At 34.4% G+C, this 20,172-nt stretch overlaps 2 protein-coding genes across 4 annotated transcripts in view; both read right to left on the bottom strand.

Annotated features, from left to right (window-relative positions):
* LOC115243668 (protein kinase C, brain isozyme) overlaps positions 1–7,340 on the bottom strand; it is a 56,987-nt gene extending 49,647 nt beyond the window's left edge. The window contains exon 1 of one of the 2 annotated variants that reach the window (XM_029820830.1): positions 6,563–7,340. In XM_029820830.1, coding sequence (XP_029676690.1) covers positions 6,563–6,756 — 194 coding nt within the window. In that variant the 5' untranslated portion in view covers positions 6,757–7,340. The remainder of the gene's footprint in view (positions 1–6,562) is intronic. The other variant, XM_029820829.1, reaches the window with a different exon arrangement.
* Positions 7,341–9,026: 1,686 nt separating this feature from the next.
* The window catches only part of LOC115243657, a 13,269-nt gene continuing 2,123 nt past the window's right edge, over positions 9,027–20,172 (bottom strand). The window contains exons 2-5 of one of the 2 annotated variants that reach the window (XM_029820799.1): positions 15,428–15,506; positions 15,049–15,155; positions 13,662–13,796; positions 9,027–9,126 (exon numbers count right to left, since the gene is read on the bottom strand). In XM_029820799.1, coding sequence (XP_029676659.1) covers positions 13,663–13,796; positions 15,049–15,155; positions 15,428–15,506 — 320 coding nt within the window. In that variant the 3' untranslated portion in view covers positions 9,027–9,126; position 13,662. Of the gene's footprint in view, positions 9,127–13,584; positions 13,797–15,048; positions 15,156–15,427; positions 15,507–20,172 lie in introns of those variants that run through there. The other variant, XM_029820798.1, reaches the window with a different exon arrangement.

The following is a 20,172-nucleotide window of genomic DNA, read 5'->3' as shown; positions in this document are numbered from 1 at the left end:
AGAGACGAATTTGTGCCGATACAGATCATATAACAGTGATATTTTATTAACTTTTTTTAAAATTAAATATCAGAAAAGAAAAGTAAAAAAATTTGCAAAATTTTATGATTCTAATGAATAATTATCATTAATTTGTTAGTCTATATCGAATTATTGGTATAATATAGAAACAATGGCTAGGAATCACATTTCAGTACAAAAAAGAAGAGAAAGAGAAAGAAAGAGAACTACTACATAACAGTATTAACTTAGCTTTGCTAAGTGATAAGTGCCTTAACTGTAATATTAAATAGATCAACTCAGATTGCTGTATAAATAAAAAATAGATCAATGCACAATGAATTTTCAATAAGTTAATAGTTATCATATTTTGATAATTTTATTATTACGGTAATCAAATATCTTTATGAAATATTTAATGAGATATTTTATATATTTAAATATAATAAATAAAATTTTATATATACACATATATAAAGATAGAGAGAAAAGTAGTCTAAATAATAATTTGGAAATATTTTTGAGACAATCGTAAGGTGACATTAAATAAAAATTTTTATTTCTCAAAAGTCACTGTACGATTGCCTCATTTATCTCAATCGGTTTTATTTACGTTACGTACGTCAGTTAATTCTGCGCCATTCCCTCCGCGAATCATTTACAACAGATGGATAACGACGATTCAGCAAAATTAATTGCGCGCGAGATAATATTGGCGTAACAGCGTCAATACGTGTAGTTTTTGCTCCGCACCGATAACCAAGATATGAAAGAGCGGACCAAACGATACATATGGACTTCCTCTTCGATAAAGTGACCAGCGAAAACCGCACGACTCGATAACGATTTACGAGCTGAAAAGCGATCGTTGCGGCACGCTGTGACACACACGTGAACCGCACCATACAAAACCAGAAAACCCGTGGAAATAAATCTTATTTGCCGCCGTAATCGTGCGCACGTACGTACGGAAGCTCTGTACATACATACGTGTGATTAGATCAATACGCGCGAATGAAAACAACCAATGCAATTTTATATCCCGAAAAAAAAAAGTCAACGGAATACATTTTTTTCTCACATAGAATTATAGACGCTTCAAAAAAACTGCTCGAAATAGCGCTTTAAATTTAAAAAATCCAGTGAATTCTTATATTTAATAATTATGTTTAATGATACTAAAATATAAATATATAATACCAATATAATATTATTACATCTTCATTATCATAATATTGAGTTTAATAAGTTGAAAAAACGGAGCCTTTTTAAAATGATTATTTTGTTATAGCAATCATATGTCAGTTTTGATTATAATTCAATATAGAAATTTACTATATATGATCCTTGTTTTTTCAATATTCTTTCGACTCTAGGAATATAACATATATATGTAACATATAATAAAAGTACAATATAAAAATAGCTCATTCTTGTCAACAGTACAAAGCTGTACGTACATATATAAGATCCATATATAGTTTCTTGAATGATAAAACGCGGGAAACATCTTTTGTTTCCCTGACAAAATGGCATTGATTTTTTTCTTGTGCCCGACTTGGTGTCGGGATAATAAGATTCGCGAGCCCCGAGAAATACGGAATTGGCCAAAGACGCTGAATCCGAATAGAAGGTTACAGGCATAAATCTGCCCCGACCGGTTCTATTAATCTGCCATTCCCTTTTTTACGTAATGCATAGTCCGTTTGCCAATATCCGTAGCTTCGTTAGCGAAACGTTACGCAACGTCGACAAAGAATTAATTCTAGCCACGTAGCTCTTCTCCGCGCACGCGATATCGCGAACTCCGTTATTACCTTCATTACAATGCGCCTAATTAGAATTACTCATTTCGTGTCAGTGAGAAGTATGTAGAAAAGATAAAAATAAGATCTAGAAATAAGATATGAATAAAGTTAATAAGTCATCGTCAAAATATTGCTTCCGCAATAACGATTCATGAATTTTTATGCTACGGAATTTATAAATTTCGGAAAAAGAATCGATTACAATAATTATAAATTTTTTCACTTTGATTTTTATTAGAGATAACCGTAGTATACAATAAAATGTTCAATAAGTAATAAAACAATCGTTAAATTTTTTTAAATTATTATTCCATCCTACACAAAAAATAGTACAAATTTACCGATTTACTGATTTTATTGTTAATAATGTAACAAATATAAATAGTTGAGACATGACAATATGAAATATTATCGACTATAACAATTTTTTAAAGTTTCTGTAGAAATTGAAATAAAATATTGAAAAGGGAAGGAAAAAAAAGGGAAGCATATATATTATGTCCCAAAAGGACAATCATCCAGAAGAGAAGGAGACAAATTACAGTTGAGAATTCTGGCAAACCCTATATTTAGTCTTCAATATTAACATATAGTAGATAAAAAAAATACTTTTTTAGATAATTTTGCAAGATAAAGAAAACCTGCAAGATTCTTCGTATTAATTACACTGATACCATAGAAATATTTTTTTTTTTTTTTCTAATAAAGAAACACGTTACAATAATATCTTTCTTCTTTATTTAAAATTATCCTCGAAAAGACAGACGTGTGTGTGCGCGAAAATATAGTTTTTATTTTTTTTTTTTTTTTACTTTAAAATTATATTTTGATCTCAATATCAATAACGCATACCTGACCCGAGCATGGACACCGGGCACACATACGAGCGACAGTGCAGACTGGTCGAAAAGACCGACGCAGGGGTGCAAGCGTACGACGGGAGCGACCCGGGATATGTTGCATCGTCGCAAAATGCATTTCGCTATCATGATGCACGCGCCTCGCGGAACATCATGCAACAAATTTGACGGTGCGTGTCATCATTCATCAGGTTCGTTGGTCACGAAATGTTATCGACAATCGTCGATACATCATGCCAGACGCAATGTCATGAGTTTTTATCGCAACATGTCTTCACATACGAATCGAGACGTCCAGTTGATAGCCTTGTTTCGAATATCGAGCGAGTTTAGCGACGAGACAAAGAAAGATATCATTTTGCGAATTCGACGAATGCGCAAATCAGTGGCTAAAATTAATCGCAGAGAAGAATCGATCATTATTTTTCGAGAATCTTATGATTAACAGTGTGATTTAAACGGTGATTAAGTTAAAAATTATTTCGACTTTTTGTTGTAAAATTAATATATATATCGCAATGAAAAAATTGGTTAATAAGTTTATGCGAGCATATAAATATATGTAGATACATATACAGACTGAATCACTAAAAATGTTACAGGCTAATATTTCTGAAACTGAACAAGATATGAAATTCTTACTTTCCAGCGACTGTTTGGTATCGAAGCGGACATTCGACGGAAAAATGAAACTTCGCACTACAGTTAACATGCAAAATTAATAATTTTAAAATGAGGATTTCATATTTCGTTCAGTTTTAAAAATATTAGCCCGTAACATTTTTAGTGATTCACCCTGAAATTTTATGAATAAAAAATGTCGATAATCTAACAAAAATAGTCGGTCATCAATTTTCCTATCCGCAAGATACGATGAATAGTTTTGGTCGTTGTCGTTACGAATATTGATATGATATAGAATGTCCAAATGGGTATTTCCTATCTGTTTTGACGTCGCAGACGTCAACGCGTAATATATCGTATCTATATCATGAAACGAATACCTTGAACCAATGTCATGGATGTCACCAATGTTCTATAGATATTTGAAATAGAAAAGATTTAAAAGGATAGATCAATCGTTTTTAATCGTTTTTAATCCTTCAAATAATTTATGTTTTAAAAGAGAGAGCTCTGAGATCGATAGTGATCGTGTCAACGAAATTTCAAATTGCTGCTCACACGAATATTTAGATGATACACATGCAAATTATTTCTGCTTCATGTTATTTGTGCCATTCTACCTTTTTTCCTTCGCATATATAAAAAAATAAAATACTCCGCAAAAAACTCTAGAGACTTGAGATTTTTATGCTGAATAAAATTCTATCACATTAGAATTAAATATGAGAGAATCATAAGGTAGAATATATAAGAATTAAGGATTCAAATAATAGCGTTATAAAATAATAAACGTTACAAAATTATGTGTAAGCTATTTAAATAATAAATGAAAATTCAAAAATCCATAAATTTGAGATTCATAAATTCGAGAACTCGGATATATGCGAGATAAATCGCACTTTAGTATTGTATTCCCTGCTCACTAATTAAAGTGGCGTAATAATTTGAGTCTCATTGTAAAATTACGTCACTATTATAATTCTACAACGAGTTGAAAATTACTTTAATAGAGCTGGGAAATTCACGATTATGACTAAATGCGAAATGTTCCATTTCCGAAAGCGACGAGAATAAATTCCACATCAATCGTGTACACCGAACGACCCAATTGTATCTTGTTACCAAAACGGACCCCAAATTTTCTCATCAGTGCGATATCGAAAGAGGGTGAGCCCGAGGGTTCCTCTGTCGAAACGTGCGCGCTCCATGACAGGTTGGCACGCGCGCACGCACGCACGCACGCACGTACGTACGCACGCACGCATCCGTAAAAACGTACGCGCGCGCACTTCCCACCCAAGCGGCGTCGTCGCTTCTCGTATCACGGTAGAGTGGTTTCTAATTCGGACGGATAGAGGAAGAACGGCGCGAGTGCGTCAAGGCCGGAGCGTTTAACTATTGGCCGCTCCGCTCGACCGACCGGCCGGCCCGGAGAGCCGGATTATTGACTGAATTTATGGATCTGTGTCCGCCACACGACGGAGAGACGAAGATGACCGGTGTCTCGTCGTGACGCGGAAGGAGTTGTTACAACACACACACACACACATCAGCCCCATTAGTCCCGTAAACATTTACGAAAAGATGAACGAAGTTTCGGGTAAACAGGGCGCCTTTGACGAACCGATGAATCGCGATGCAGAAATCAATATCTATATATAAAAAATTATTTCATCTTTAAGGAATTTGCGAAAAAAATTTATATATATTTTCTATTTTTTTAAATTAGTAGACGATATACATATGTGTATATATTTTGTTAAGGATCGCAACCGAAAAAAAAAAAAAAAAAACAACAGCCCGGATTAATTTTATTAAATTGCAAAATTTGGGCGAGGTTGCCGGAAAAAGGCAGCATCGCCCTGAGGGAGTTGAGTGTCTCTACTTATAATTAACCCCAAACTCCATTATCAATATGCCACCAAAGGTCCGAAGATAGCTAGAAGCGGCATGCACAAAAGCAGATTAACGATCTAATAAAGAGAGAGAGACAGCGAAGCGAGGGCTCTCCTGCATTTTTCCTCCGTCATGTCATGAACACCCTGAATACGATTTTACGATACTGAAAATTTTCACATGCGATTTTGACAAAAGAGGAAATATCCTATACAACGCACACAGCGTAAAAATATCAAAAAAAAAAAAAAAAGAACGAGATATTAAGCGATGTCTCTCTACACGAACTGTACATCGATGTTAATTGAGTAGGGATACTCATTGTCAGTTAATTGTTGAGTGAGGATAGCATATCGTTCCATATTCCACTCGATAGAGATTATTAATCTCTTTCATTGCATATAATACCGTTAAAACTTGCGATTAACACAGCCAAAGAAGAATAAATAAACGAGATTAGAGCGTCGNNNNTTTTAATATTTGATATATATATAAAATATTAAAAAAAGAATAGAAAACAACCAACCATTCAAAATTTGACAAAATAATTTTAATTTCCTTGTTTTTAAAAATTGTTGTAGCTTATATTAAATTTTTATAGTTTAAACCGGGAATAACTTGAAAGAATTTAACTCGTAAATTTAAATGTCATTAGAAACAACATGTCGTGTCGAAATTATAAATATTTAAATTATCCGGGATCACGAAATCAACAGGAAAGAGTTTATAAACATTTCTTGTTAGTCAAACAGGCCTATCCAAGCCATTCCCTCGTGATGAGCTTCCCCCCCGAGGCGTTCACCTGCTCTTCTCCCGGGGATGCAAACTCGATCGTTACTGGAACGCATCCGACGCATAGATACGTTTACGTATGGAGAGCAAAAGCTCTATGCCAGCTCTGTATTTTCGAGAAAATGCGCTCGCGAATAATAAAAGGCTAATGATAGTAACGAATCATAACAGAGTCGAAAAGCCGAAAATACGAATAGTAGCATGCAAGCATGGTTACGCGGTGAATCTAAGAAAGATGCGAATTCGGCCAATCGTATCTGGATCATTTTATCATTTAAAGCGATATCTTTGGAACAGAATTTTTTTTTTTTGCATTTCAGTATAGATTTTTTTTTCTCGAACTAATACATTGTATCCTTTAAAAATGTCTCGTCTCTCTTTTAAAAATTAATCGATTCTAGTCAATGATTCATCGCGTAGTACGATGTATCGTAGATATAAAAGAAGAAAAAATTCAATGAGTCAATCAACGCATCTTGATGCATTCGATATTAAGCAACAGGAAGTAACTGACGCGTCGCGCTGGACGATCGAAGTTTACGAAAAGTTCACAATATAGTGTCATACATATATACTACTCACCATATGAAGTCCTTGCAGTGGCTACAGAAGGTGGGCTGCTTGAAGAACCTTGGCATGAAGCTATGATTCTTGACCATATAGATATTCTTCTTCTTGAGAGCGCCCTTCCGGCCCCGCAACTTGTTGGCAAAATAGGTGTTGGAGTCGATCCCGAAGGAGTCCTCGCACGTGTTGTTCTCCGGATCGTCCGCCATGGTGCCGCCGCCGCTGATGCTGCTACTAGGTGCTGACCGATCGACAATCAATCGACGTCGATGATGCCCCGAGCTACACGCGAACGGCTCGTCGCCGGGGACGCCGGCCTCTCCGGAACCTCGAGCAGAGTCCGCGGTTCCGCGTTCTTCTACCTCTCGGCACTTGGTTGCCCGCGCGCGCGATTCCGCTTTCGAGGAACGCGAGACGTTGTCGACGACAAGAACGACGACGACGACAGACGACGATCGAACTGGCACAGAGAGAAGACCGCGCGCGGAAGCTGTCACACGGCGCACCGACCGACGACGGTATGTCTCGCGCGCGCGATGCTTGACGGACGACGGAGAAGGGAGCGAGGGGAGAGTGAGGTGGGATGGAGGGGGCAGAGAGAGAGCGAGAGAGATGACGGAACGATTTAACGCTCTCTGTCGACGTCAGCGCGCGCGGTTCGCTCGAGCTGTCCAGCGTGCCCCACGACGTCCAACGCGAGCCTAGGTACTAGGCTAGGTAGCGTACTTCTCCTACTGTGTGGCGGTCCTCCTCCCGCACTTGATCTCACGACGACGTCGTCTCTCTCTCTCTCTCGCAGTTCCACCAGACGCTGCGCTTTCGCTCTATCCCGTCTCGTTCCAACTTCGCGCGGGAATCTCTCCTTCTCTCTCTTCCACTGTGTCGCTCACTTTATATAGCGCACGTTAGCTTTCTCTCTCGCGCACCCCGTGCTTGCCCGGCATCGACTCTACTTAACTAGTTTCCCTCTCTCTCTCTCTCTCTATTTTACTTCTGTGAAATACGCACCTTCTCCTTTTCTCCCCCTCTCACTTCTATTTTACATTTGTACCAGCGATTACTACACTTGTATTATATCGTGTGTCACGCTGTCTCTCTTCCGCTCGCTCGCTCCCTCTGTCGGTCGAGAGAACTCCTTGTCCGACGCCCACTTCTCTCCTTTCACGCTAGTTCTCTCTCTCGACACACTTCTTTCTCTCGCTCCTCAACGATTTTCTCTCTCCCTCTTTCTTCCCCTACATGCTCGCTCCCACTATCTCTACCACCTCACGTTTTCCTCGTCTCCACGATCCGTCCGTCGTCCGTCGTCCCTGCGCTGGATTAGCTGTCGCGCATCGTATCGCTCTATCCCGCGATCTGCCCTCTCTTTCTCATGTCGCGGACTATCCTTGTCCGTTTCGCGGAGCGAACACCGTGAACGCTGCGCCTCTCTGTTCTTTCCCTTCTCTCTCCCTTCCCCCGCCTTGTAACGTCAAAGCCGCGCGCGCGGACTACCTGATAATTTTAGACTCTCGGCGCAGCGGCTCGACACTGCTCAGCCTGCGCCGCGCACTCGAATATCGACATCCGACCAACGGCGGCGGCGGCGGCCGCCACGAGACCCGCGAGCCGCACGCGGCGGTGGCGGCTGGCGGCGAGATCGACGAGGAGGGTGGCGAAGGATGGGAAAGAAAAAAAAGCGCGTGCGATATATTTCCCCTTTCTTGCTCACTTCCTTCCTTCCTTCCTTCCTTCCTATAGGTGTCCAGATCGTATTCCTCCCTATTCTCTTTCCTGTAGGAAATGTTCCCAGCAAGAGAGGCGGAGTGGGGAGGGGGAGATGATGGCGGCTACCCCACCCGCTTAACCAGACTTTCGCGCGCGTGTCTCTTCCCCTTTCTCCTTTCTTCTCCCTTATCTATGTAGCACGGATGCTCGATCGCGCTGGACCGAAAACCGGGACGCAGGAGATCAAGCCCTGCGGGTGGACGATTCTATCCGCGGTTTAGCATGCATACGCGGACAACTTTACGCCGTTTCGGAACAGTATCATCTCGCGTCACTCGGCTCTTTTCGACTCGCCCGCGGAAATGCACGACGCGCTCGTTCGTTGATCAGCTGTTCGCCGCGAACGGTGGTCCAAGTGTCAGACGCCGTCCAGTGTCAGATCGTGTCAGACGCTCTCGTATTCTTGACACGTCACGGCCTGCTACAATCGCGGCTTCCAAGGGGACGGGCTATGAAAGTCGCACGCGCGTGCGATTTATATCTAATTTCTTTGAGACACATATTGAGATCTTATAAATATTTATATTTTAATTAAAAACTTTATTCATCCATGTTGGTGTTACTTTAACTGCGAGATATCCTTCATTATTATTCTTTCGTTTTCCGATATTTTAACTGCTTCTTTAACAATTTTTATTATGCATTTAAAATGTTTTTTAAAACGTCTAATTTCGATAGTAATCTCTTCAAATATTTTCTTAAATATAAAAATGTATATATACAGCCACAAAAATTACAGGTACATAATTTTACAACTGACATCTGTCAATGATGCAATTTTCGAGAACTGCATTTACTTGTTGAACGCGTGCCTAAAACATATTTAAAGAAAGAAATTAGGGAAAAAAATCTATCTTTAGATAAAGACAGACTTTATACAATACGAATGGCAGAATGATAATAAAATCAATGACATGGAATTTCACTAACAATAAGAGAGGACTGGCCGCGCGTGTCACGATGATAGAACAATGTCATGCGATCATATTTGACGATAATGCCACGAATTCATGCGGGCTTCATCTGCCGAGTTTCATTTGGACCGACGAGTAACTTACTCGAGAACCGACCATACCCGTTCACCCCATCGATCGCGGTTTCTCCCCTGCGGAAAACGCAGAAATATGGATTAAGCCGCGTTTAAGAGAGGAAGCCACCGCAGAAAATGAAATAGAAATCGGTATAGCTGGTAATCGCCATCTCGCAGCTTGTAATGCGCTTCGCGTTAGAGAGACGAGCTATAGCTTGATACTAAGCCGGTCAACCGGAAAGACTGTAACCCAAGTTGTGACGCGCGGGTCAATAATACCCCTGGGCTATTTTTAATAACCTGACCATGCAAAGAGAGAGAGAGAGAGAGAAAGTTGTGTGAGCGCGGACAGCACATACACTTGTGTGGAAAGCGTGCGCGCCCTGTGTCCCGGAATGTCCGCAGGATATCCTGCAGGATCGCGCAGGTACCAAGCGTAAAGATTCACCCCCAATTAAGGACATGTTTCCCACGCAAATCAAGCAAGTCATCATCTAGAAAAGTGTCCGATAAATATGTATTTCTTTCTTTCTCTCTCTCTCTCTTTCTCTCTCTCTCTCTCTCTCTCTCTCTGTAACATAGCTTGATACTAAGCCGGTCAACCGGAAAGACTGTAACCCAAGTTGTGACGCGCGGGTCAATAATACCCCTGGGCTATTTTTAATAACCTGACCATGCAAAGAGAGAGAGAGAGAGAGAGAGAGAAAGTTGTGTGAGCGCGGACAGCACATACACTTGTGTGGAAAGCGTGCGCGCCCTGTGTCCCGGAATGTCCGCAGGATATCCTGCAGGATCGCGCAGGTACCAAGCGTAAAGATTCACCCCCAATTAAGGACATGTTTCCCACGCAAATCAAGCAAGTCATCATCTAGAAAAGTATCCGATAAATATGTATTTCTTTCTTTCTCTCTCTCTCTCTCTTTCTCTCTCTCTCTCTCTCTGTAACAATCAATATCAATTAACATTAAACTGAAATATTAGTATCAGGCGCGATTATTTCGTAGTTAAATGCGTGGGAATTTTTGATTGAAAATTACTGAGAGCAAGAAATTAATTTTGGTTATTTCCAAAACTTGACATTTAAATGTTCCATTAACGTAATAACATTTTTATCATGCACACGATTCAGCGATTAGAAATGTTTGCGCATTCTTCTTCCTGGAATTTATATGAGGAAGAAAATGGCTGTTATGTCATGCGAAAGCCATGACATTATACGATTCTGCGAGATGAAGGGATTTTTGGGATGGATTTATACCGACATGAAATGATTCAGTCATTTTCCTGCGTCCGTCAAATCCTCATCCCACGAATTCCCGCGGATTATAACGAGTAATTCGATCGATCGAGCACATTACCAATTGTATTGTATAACTCGCTCGAGAGATATTTGCATGCGATACAATACGCGCTTCTACGGTCATCTGTATTCCTCGTCGATCCTCTATTACTCACGCACGATAATAATACAGATTATCAGATTACGGATTCACATTTATGCACTAATTCAAGTTTTCGAGAGAATCGTAAATCTTTATATGCACCAGTATGCGCATTTTCAGACAACTGAAGATTTACGTATGTAATTTCGCTCACAGTATTAAAGTAATTTGCAGACGTCTAATTAAATTCGAAAAATATTATAATTTTATATCAAGAAAAATTTATGGGCCACAGACATTATTATATGCGTGTACTGTATATAAGAATTTGTTTATATTTAAGTTAGATTGGTAGTATACTGTACTAGAGCGCATATTCCCAATGATATAAACAGAAAAAGAAACAATTTAATTAATTGATCAGAATTTCCATGAGATAGATATATACTATCTATTAAATATATAGCTTTAATAGATGAAATTCAAAAAGAATAAATATAATATTCATAAACAAAAAATAATTATATGTCATTATATAATTAATTTTTCAGATACATATTCTTATAAAATATGAAAACATATAAAATAGATTTACATGATTATAATATTTAATAAACAACCTTTCAAGTCCTTTCTTTTTCTAACTTTTTTAGGTCTTAAGGTTTGTCGAGGTAAGAATAAAAGCAACGATTTTCAAGCATCGAGAAGATAATGCAGTAAAATTAATTTTGTGTTACTTTATTAAAACCTTATTATTAAAAGTCATTCTCAATAAATATAATATCAAATTTAGAGCTCAATCATAATTCTTGAAATATAAACAAAATACAAAATATTGTGAAACTGCAATATACGAATATACGAATGCTAATGTATATAAAATATATTGTATAATATTATACAAGATCGAACATTTCGAAAATAAACAAATACTTAAAAGTTTCAGAAATATCATTATGTTCTACAATAACTATATTATAAAAAAATGTTATTAAGTTAAATAATTTTGTTAAGTTGACATCCGCTAAATATATAAAAACAGAGAATTAAATGGGAATACTGGCAGATAAGAGCCAAGGGTATTGGTACGCGAATTATTATTGTTAAATTTTATTAACAAATGTGCATTAAAAATGTACGTTTTGGACTGTTTTTTGGTCTATCTTCAGTATGGATATAAATATGTAAAAATTAAATTGGAATTTTAAAAGCTAACATGCACAACATTTGTTGTTACAATCATTAAATTGTAAACCATCGACAAGGGTTTTAGTGAATTTTTCTTTCTGATTAATTTTAATTTGAAATTTAACTGCAATAACAAATGTTGTGCATATCAGATTTTAAAATTCCAATTTAATTTTTACATAATATCCATGTAATTTATATCCATGCTGAAGGTGAATCAAAAAATTAAATCGCGAGATTTATAAATTAAATTAATATAAATTATTTTATTTACTTATTTATTTAATCAGCAAATCTATGATCGATTCTATATGAATCAATTCTATATATATGGAGTATAACAACTACGATATAACAACGGTATAACATATGTTACATTACATGTTACATTTATCAGAGGGAAATTACAATAAACCAATAACTTACCGGTAATACTTATGTATATTATTTGTAACATTAATATTATATAAGAGCAATAAAACGGAATGTTATAAGTAATATACATAAATATTACTAATAAGTTACTGGTTAATTGTAATTTCCCACTCATAAATATAACATTTGTTATACCGTTAATTGTTATAGCGTAGTAATACTCCATATAGAATTGGTTCATATAGAATCCACCATAGATCTGGTAATTAAATAAATAAAAAAATAATTTATATGTATTTAATTTATAAAACTTGCGATTTAATTTTTATAAAAATTAGATTTTTTACTTCAAATAGGCAGTACATGGACTATTTCCCATTTACCCGCCCAATCTTAAATAATCTGTTTAATATTCTGGATCCCTTATTGGAATTGTATCAGAAATTAAACTGTTAAAGAAAAGATATATTTTGTATCTTAAGTTAGTATCCGTCTTTTGTGAGCTTTATATGCATTTTATAGCAAAAACTTGAATACGAGTTAGTTAAGTCTGGTTTCGCCGTGTAGCGGCAAGCGAAGGAACATGTATATAGCAATATTATATTGCAATGATATTCTGTTATATTACTGTTGTAATGTTGAAATATATAACATTTGTTACTTCCACGTTATATTATTGTATAACCAAATTATATATTAAATATAGAAAAAGTTTATATAATACTAAGATAACAATGTTAAATTGCAGTAATATTTAATACAGTAACCATTGTAACATTACATAGTAACACATATGATATATTTCAATTATATATCATATAAATAACTTGTGTTATATAATATTATTTGTTACTGCCACATTATATTATTGCAATAAACAGTGTTTACTGGGTATATATTAGACTGATTTAGAAATCGGAAAAATGTCAGAAAAAGTTAAAATTATCCATTTATTATTTACTTAAAATATAAAATAAAGTCTAATATTCATATAAATAAAATTTTGATTTTTACGAATTAATTATTCATTTCGAGATTACGCTTATTTGAAAGTATCTCAATTGGAAAGTTCTTTTCGAAAGTTCTTAATTCTCATTTCAGTGTTAATCGGTAATTGACGATTCAAATTTACACCAAACTTTTGAGGGTTTTTTTAAGGGTATTTTTTACATCCAAAATTGGGTATTTTTTTGTAAAGGAGAAAATTCTTAGCATATTATATAAATATTAATACAATGTTGCCCTACAAGATCCCTAGGATGTTAATGAAATGAATTTAAATAAACATTTTCATGTTTTCACTGGGAGGCTAATGGCAGATTTATTAATCTCCGTGGAATGTTACCATCTTACAATTTAAGGTTACCGTAACTTTATAAGGATGTTGATGTGTCCTGAGGTTCTAAGTCTAAAGAAACTTCTTGCTCCTCATTTAGAAGTCGATCATGTCTTCTTGGTTTGAAAATATCAAATGAACATTTGACTTCATTGCAAGAAAATGCGATACCTGCAAAGAGAGAAAGTGATGAAGAATTACAGCTGTTATATTGGGGTACAGCTAAAGAAAATTAATAAATTCCAAATTTTAGATGGTAATGTTTGGAAATTGTTTGACTTATTAATCACTATTTTAAAAATTTTGTTTAAGATTAATAACAAAGCTTTCAAATATTACTCAATAATAAAAAATTTTTGCTACTAGGAAATATCTTTAAAATAAGTGAAGAAATCTAAATATATAAAATATGTCAAAGTTATTATACTGTATTTATTTTATTTAAAGCTTTAATAAAACTAATTTATTTCAAAACGAATATAAAAACTTAAATAATCCAATTCTTTATAATATGTAACACATATTAATAAAAAATTAATTAATTAAATCTTTCTAGAATTATGAATTTTATTAATTCGAAATTCTCTATTACAGATATATTAAGAACGCTTTAAAATCAAAAAAACATTTTTTTCGAGATACAAAATTATTAATTTTTACAAAAATATATATAATTTTCAAAAATTATAACATTTTAAAAACAATCTTTTATTTATATTAACGTATTTTATTTTAAAAGAGGGAAATCTGATTTTTGAAATAAGTTAAATAAGACCAAAGCAATATAAAAAACTTGGCGTGCCCGGGTCGCATTATAACTCATATATTTATATTGATAATATTTTATAAATTTTTATTTCAGATATATAATTCGCGATCTTGATTTTAAATATTCATTATTAATAAAAATATATGAATTATAATGCGAGCCAGGCACGCCAAGTTTTTGTATATCACTTTGATCTTATTTAATTTATTTTGAAAATCAGGTTTCTCTCTCTCTCTCTTTTAGTAAAAATAAAATGTGTTTTAATTTTACGGAGAAAATATTTATTTCTGCTATTTCAAATTACAAATCCTCACAACTGATTTGCTTCTAACGTACTTGGCTAGCTGTTGACTATTAATTTAATATTTTATTTTTATTTTTTATTTTTTAGGGAAAAATATTTTTTAAACTTTTTGTTGCGTACAAGTTGAGATATTTTTTATGTACTTGGTATGTTTTTTTTTAATTTTTGTAATTTATAATATGTTTGGGTATCTCTTGAAGAGTGCTTTTTTACGAATTGCTGCTGTCTCTAATCATTCGTTTCATATATAATGGAAAATATTGTATACTATCGAATATATCAAATTCAACATTAGAAAAGATTGCGAATAATGACAATTGATACAGGAAAAATTCAAAAAAAGAACTTACTTCCACCGTAACTGTTTTGGTTACAAAAGCGACAATAGAGACAGCATATCAATCCACTCACGATTATAGTCGCGATGATTATCACGACATAGATGATATCATTGGAACTGTAAAAAAACATTATGTATGTATTAAATGTATGCATCAAACCGTGAAACATTCTCAAAAATAATATACTTAAATATATTATATATTATATTATTATATTATTTTATAAATATATATTATATTCTTATATTATTTTAGCGCTCCACACATACGTATTGTTTTAGCATTTTATATAAATCATCTAAGGAATTGAGCATTATTCAGAATTAATGCGGCAAGCATCGTATATATAAAGTATGTTACAACTGAAATGCGATTATAAAGACTTTACCTTTTAAACTGGTCAGTATCATTGCTCGTTTCGGACTCCTCAGAATTCGGATTGGTAGGTATGTCGTCAAAAGGAGACCCTAAAAAATAAACAGCTCTGTCAATGCGCATCACAATAATTTTTTACGCACAAAATATTCTTAAAAATATAAAGATGTCTTTACGCATACTAACAATAAGCTAACTGTTGACAAGACGTTAATCTTCCAATAATTTTAAATAGATTTCAATTAATAAAAGTATAATTTTTTATGTTATTAATAATAAATATATTTAAGATATAAATATATATTTATATATTAATTACATTAATAATTATTTTATTTATCTATTTAATATATTTGATTGATATTTTAATAATTAGTTACCGAGATATCTAGTTGTAAAAATTGTGTTTGAAGTACTTTGTGTAATAAAGTCGCTAGCGCGAACGTGTTCAGGAACGCATCGGTTTACAATTTACATTATCAAATGTAAACTGTATAATATGTGAGCGAGATTAGATGCGTTTACGATGACGCAATTTTTCCTGGAAGAAACAGAACTCGCTGTGCATGGTCGCCGGAGTTTTGATAAACTTTTCAAAAAAAAGAGAGATCAATTTTCTACTAATTGACGTATCTTTCAACGTAGCGTGTTTTTTTTCTGCCTCGGCAATCGGTTAAAAAAATCAAATTGAATACAAAAATTAATGAAATAAAAATATACGAACGAATTTAATTGTTTTGTGCGTATAATTTTTTCTCTAATTTTTTACTATTTTTTTTTTGCTAGATTCTTGGGGAATATCGGATTCTCTTGAAAATATCTTTGATAAAAACAGTTATAAATGGAGGTTGATGTTAGAGTTGTGCGATGTCAAACTATCATATATTGCAGTTATCGAGAACTTTGGTAACAACTTTGATATTTAATATAACGCTGCATTTCTCCGGAGGATCATCTCCTAGTACATTACTAAAAGGATTGTTTATCGACAAGGGCGGACAATTTGTAGAAAGTCTCCATCTTGGAGAATCTTACGACAATCGTCTTATCGTGTGGGCGCATCTTTCCGTCGGCTATAATTATTACGATATTCCTTGTTTCACGTTTTTGTTCTATTTCCTAATTATTATTAAAGTTATTGAGTTTTTTTTATAAAAAAGTTTTGTCATTTCTTGGCGCAAGTGTTTGTGTGTGAGTGGCGGTTGTATTGCGCGCTTCGAGATATAACAAAATCAATCTGCGGACGCAACAATATATTGTTTATTATTTATTGTAATAAACGGGAAACAATTTTTTCTTTGGTGTATATAAGAGTATACAAAACAAAAAGAAAAAGAAAAAATAAAAATAAATAAAATAACAGTCTAACACAAACAAATAAAATTATAAAAAAAAAATTACAAATTATGTATTACATTCTAGCAGAGACACTAATAAAGAAATATTAATATTAAATATTAATACGTGTCAATGAAGAGATAATGGCGTAATACACGTTATTTGAATAAAGTTAAGTCCATATGAAAGAAATTCACATGATTTAACAATTTATTAGCCTTCAAACACATTCTATTTAAAGGTTTGAACACAGCTTACTTCCAAGAACTGTGACGTTGTTCTTCAGCAAAAAATTAATTATTCTTAAGAGGCCTAGCTGGAATATGTAGTCTTAAATGGTCTAATAAGTCAGGGCAGTTAATGCGGCCATTTATTAATTTAAAAAGAAATAACAAATCCAAAAAAATTCTTGTATTTCTTAAGATTAGCAAATTAAGTTTATTCAAAATGAAGTTATAAGAGTGATCAGAAGAAGAGCTTATCAGTAAAAAAACTAACTCTCCTGAGAAAGCGATGTTGGATGCGTTCAATTAATATATAGAGTATTTATCTTAATAATGGGCCAAAATAAGGGAGGCATATTCCAGCTGTGATTTGACCAGAAAGCAGAACAATAATTTTATAGTATTTATTAAAGTATTTATGTTATTAAAGTATTTACAAGAGCGAATAACAAAGCCTAATTTTTTGGAGGCACAGCTCGTCATCATAAGAATGTTTGTCGAGGAATAGATCAGAATTAAAAATTACTCCCAGGTCACGAATAGAGTTAACCTTTGACAATGGGGTTCCATTTAAAGAATACTCATGTAAATAAAAAGTTCTTTTACGAGTAAAATGCATAATATGGCACCTAGACTAACTTTTAAAGTATATATTAAAACTAACAAACAATAATTTTAATTTAGAATTACATTTAATTTAGTTATATCACAATAACTGTTATGTAAATGTATTAAAAAATACATTAATTTTAGCATATTGTTTAGTTTAGTAACGCCAAGTATTTTTAATTAAATTTTTTTTTATTTGTATTAATTTTAAATTTTTGTATAAATTTTCAATTTTTTTGGCAGAACTTCAGCAGCAGCTGCGTATAATCTGCCATTTCAGTTAGTGCCAGTAGAAATGCAGCAGAAAATATAAGCATTCTATGCATTATGATATGTTATAAAAAATGCTACAAAATTTAAGCAGAAATTCTTAACATAAGAACATTAGATTATAAGCATTATATGTTGACACAATATATCAATAGAAATTAAATAAAAATTGACATCAATTGACAACATAAAACATGACATCATGCTATATCGGCAGAAATCGAGGATATCGTCAAAAATCGAGTTCATCTGCAAGCACGGCGTGATGGCAGAAATGCTGCAAAAATTAAGCATGCGCTGCCATCTTAAAAAGTAACAGCAAAAACACAGCAGAAACGCAACATGGTCTGTTGTCATAAAATAATGGCAGAATCACAGCAATATTAAGATATGTTATATCTAGTTATAGTTCTTTCGTTTACCGCTATATGACATATCTATCTCGTATTTAAGTTTCTGTTACAGACAAATATAAAAATTGTAAAACGCGGCTAACAAGATTGAAGAAAAATGTGTTGTGGCTCTGCACACAAAATGCGGCGATGTGGTAGTCAATCAACTTACAACTTTTACATAAAAACGAAAAATTGGCTACCGCATCAGCCACTTTTGCCGCGCGGCAAACATAGCTGCGTCCTCTGTGCAAGAGCCATATCTATTTTTATCAGCTTAATTCCTGAGTTACTTTACACCGATCATGCTTTAATATGTACTACATTGGCCAATCATAATTATTTCTATAAAGAATGAAATGGCTGTGATTGGACAGTATAGTATTTAGTATGTGTTAAAGTATATTGGTGTAAATTAGGACTCTGATACAATTCAGCGCCGACCTTTAAGCGGGCGCATGTCAGCGAGTCGCACGCATGGTAATGTGCGTAAGCGCTCCGCCATAACGGCGCCGCAGCGACGCGGCGGTGTTATGTCTTCGCACACGTATGTCGCTAAAACATGTAATATTCTTAAGCATCAAAACAATAAAAATAATTTTTTCTTACACTAAAAATGATATTCCTCCTGTCTCTGTCTTTTAAGATTTAAGTGTTAACGCAAAGATTTTATTAAAGAAACGGATTGTTTAAAAAATAATTTTTGTAAAACACAGGGAGGGCCTCCTTTATTTTTTGGTATTTGTCAAAATCTTCTTCTCTATATTGAGAATAGTTATGTCTTGGCGACAATTCTACCTGTTGTCGAAATTTTCTGTATGGTGTTTCAAGAGATAGGAGCAATATGATTTTTAGTACAAGAAAAAATTATTTCTATTATTATGATGCATAAGAATATTGCATGCTCTAGCGACGTGTGCCCAGCCAAAGGTTAGCGCCAAAGATTGGCTTGACTTTACTCAATAATTACTCCTTTATTAAGCGTTATAGAAAAAGATAATTCAGGACTTTTCGACTCATGTTTTGGCAAGGAATAACGCTATGTACTTAGTAGGCGGTCTTTAATTGGTACCCTATACATATATTATATATACATATATATATATATACGTATATACAGGGTGTCTGATAATAATCGTCCCATCTATAATGTGCAAGTAGAACGGGTTAAACCGAGTAGGAAAGTCCTCTACCGTTTTGCGATCTTTGCAATAATTAAAGAGAAATTAATTAATAAAGATCGGCCAATTCACTCGAGTATTAGCGCGCGGCGAGAAAAGAGACGACCCCATTGATATGTGGTTGCTTGGGCACGAGAATCCAGCGTCACGTACCGCTCCTCGTAACCGTTGTCATTTGTAGAGCGTTCCTTCCAAAATTTTGTCGCGGGCCTAGCGACCGCATACTTTTTTGGGTTGTCTCTTCTCGCCGCATTCTCATACTCACATGAATTGGTCGATCTTTTTAAATTAATTTCTTAATAATTATTACGAAAATCGCAAAATGATAAAGGACTTTTCTTCTCGGTTTCACCTGCTCTACCTGCACACGATGGATGATACGATTGACTCCGAACAATCTGTATGTATATACGATGCTAATAATTTCATTTTTAGGACTTTTGTCTTCCTCCCCTCGTCTATCGTGATGCACATGTGTGCGTGTACAATGAGAAAATCTTTTTTTCGCTCTCTGTTCTTTTCATCTATCCATTATCTTTCAAGATTTTTTCCTTCTCATTTTTCCTCCAACATATAGGGGAAAGTTGGGTAAAACCGAGTAGGCAGGTCAAACCGGGTACCCCTGTTTTTTCGTAATAAGTGCTGCTATTTAGGGCTAACTTGTGTTATTAGTTGTAGGCGCCATCATTATTTTAAAACAAACCGTGTTCCTGTGTACACGATATTTCTTTTTTAATAGAAGTT

Source organism: Formica exsecta, unplaced genomic scaffold (genome assembly GCF_003651465.1).
Source record: "Formica exsecta isolate Colony F162 unplaced genomic scaffold, ASM365146v1 scaffold72, whole genome shotgun sequence".
Taxonomy (NCBI): Eukaryota; Metazoa; Arthropoda; class Insecta; order Hymenoptera; family Formicidae; genus Formica; species Formica exsecta.
The sequence above is the reverse complement of the archived record's forward strand: the minus strand, read 5'-3'. Positions and strand labels throughout refer to the sequence as shown.